This window comes from Camelina sativa, chromosome 2 (assembly GCF_000633955.1).
Source record: "Camelina sativa cultivar DH55 chromosome 2, Cs, whole genome shotgun sequence".
Classification (NCBI taxonomy): Eukaryota; Viridiplantae; Streptophyta; class Magnoliopsida; order Brassicales; family Brassicaceae; genus Camelina; species Camelina sativa.
The window spans coordinates 27,247,098-27,248,740 of record NC_025686.1 but is presented as its reverse complement, the minus strand read 5'-3'; the positions used below and the strand labels follow the sequence as shown (position 1 = coordinate 27,248,740).

The window sequence follows — 1,643 nt, the reverse complement described above, 5'->3', positions numbered from 1 at the left end:
GGACTATTTGACACTCATCCGATCTTTTTGATCATAGCATTTTTCTCTTCTAAGCCTGCAACAATGTAGAGATCAAAGTTATGAATGATGCATGAGTCTATGGACTATGATAACTTTCTGAGAGACATTGTTTATATACGCTTTTTGCTTTTTGCTCTCTTTCCGGCTGAATTTTGTGTTTGATGACATTGAAAAGCTGATACCAAAGATGTTAGATACGTTCCATGCTTAATCTTTATTGAAATGTGTCCTTGTGTGTTGACTATTTCTCCAAATGCTATTCTTTCTATCTCTATTATTAAGTAGCTAAATTTTCTCAGATTATTGTGAAGAGCGGTGACGACTGTAGGCAGGAACATCTTGCTGTGCAACTCATTTCTCACTTTTATGGTAGGTGATACTTTTTTACTTCTACCAGTATCTTAATATCCTATTTCTTAGTGTACTTGCTTATTCTGTTATTTAAGATAAGGATATTTCTCCTTGTAAAGTAACTGTTTTGTTCATGTGCTAGATATATTCCAGGAAGCAGGTCTACCCCTCTGGTTACGTCCTTATGAAGTCTTGGTTACATCTTCTTATACTGCCCTTATAGAAACAATTCCAGATACGGTAATTATGTAAACCAGAACTCTTTAATTGTACTAGCAACAAAGTTTCTGCATATCTGTTTTGTTGCTACGTTTTATCCTGTAATCAATCTTTATACATTGAAAGCGCATATAAAAGGTACCATATTTTCTGTAGGCTTCTATTCATTCTATCAAAAGTAGATATCCCAACATAACGAGCCTACGTGATTTCTTTGTTGCAAAGTATAAAGAAAACTCTCCGAGTTTTAAGCTCGCCCAGGTATGTACTGCTGGTAGGTCTTAATAGTTTCATTCAACCAGAACGTTGGTTATTTTGTTTCAGGAAATTGCTTGATTTCAGTATGTTAAACATGTTATTGTGAAACGGGAGAGGTGCCGAAATTACAGAAATTGCATTCTCTTGAGAATATATTTTGCATTTGATTTTCAAAATAGTTTCTTTCTGAATTATTTTGAGGAAAGAAGCTGCTTGGTTCGAACTTTGAGGATTATGTGCATAACTACCAACTTGTGCCGGATGCCATGTTGTGTATATAACCTTCTGAAATGGCTTCTTATGCAGAGGAATTTTGTCGAGAGTATGGCCGGATATTCTTTGGTCTGTTACCTTCTGCAGGTAAATTGGGTTTACTCGCTCTGATGCCATTGTTTTGTTTCAAGGATAGCATGCATTGACATTTCATTTTATTGCTTTTGTCCCCCTGGGTTACTTGCCTTTCCTTTTAGGTAAAAGATCGTCATAATGGAAATCTTCTCTTGGATGAAGAGGGTCACATTATACACATTGATTTCGGTTTTATGCTTTCAAATTCTCCTGGTGGCGTAAACTTTGAGAGTGCCCCGTTTAAGTTAACTCGTGAACTTCTTGAGGTAAAACACTTCAAAGTTCTTTTGGTCATGTTTCCTTCTGCGAAGCAGTTGAATCCTTAAGTCTAAATTTACAAAAAAAAACTTCTCACATCCAGGTCATGGACTCTGATGCTGACGGGGTTCCAAGTGAGTTCTTTGACTATTTCAAGGTATCCCCATGGCTTGTCCTCTCACCTTTCA

General features: G+C 36.5%; 1 protein-coding gene across 1 annotated transcript in view; it reads left to right on the top strand.

The window, feature by feature from the left end:
* The window catches only part of LOC104757356 (phosphatidylinositol 4-kinase beta 1-like), a 7,826-nt gene extending 6,369 nt beyond the window's left edge, over positions 1–1,457 (top strand). The window contains exons 8-12 of the mRNA XM_019238510.1: positions 321–390; positions 515–612; positions 748–865; positions 1,156–1,209; positions 1,320–1,457. Coding sequence (XP_019094055.1) covers positions 321–390; positions 515–612; positions 748–865; positions 1,156–1,209; positions 1,320–1,336 — 357 coding nt within the window. The 3' untranslated portion in view covers positions 1,337–1,457. The remainder of the gene's footprint in view (positions 1–320; positions 391–514; positions 613–747; positions 866–1,155; positions 1,210–1,319) is intronic.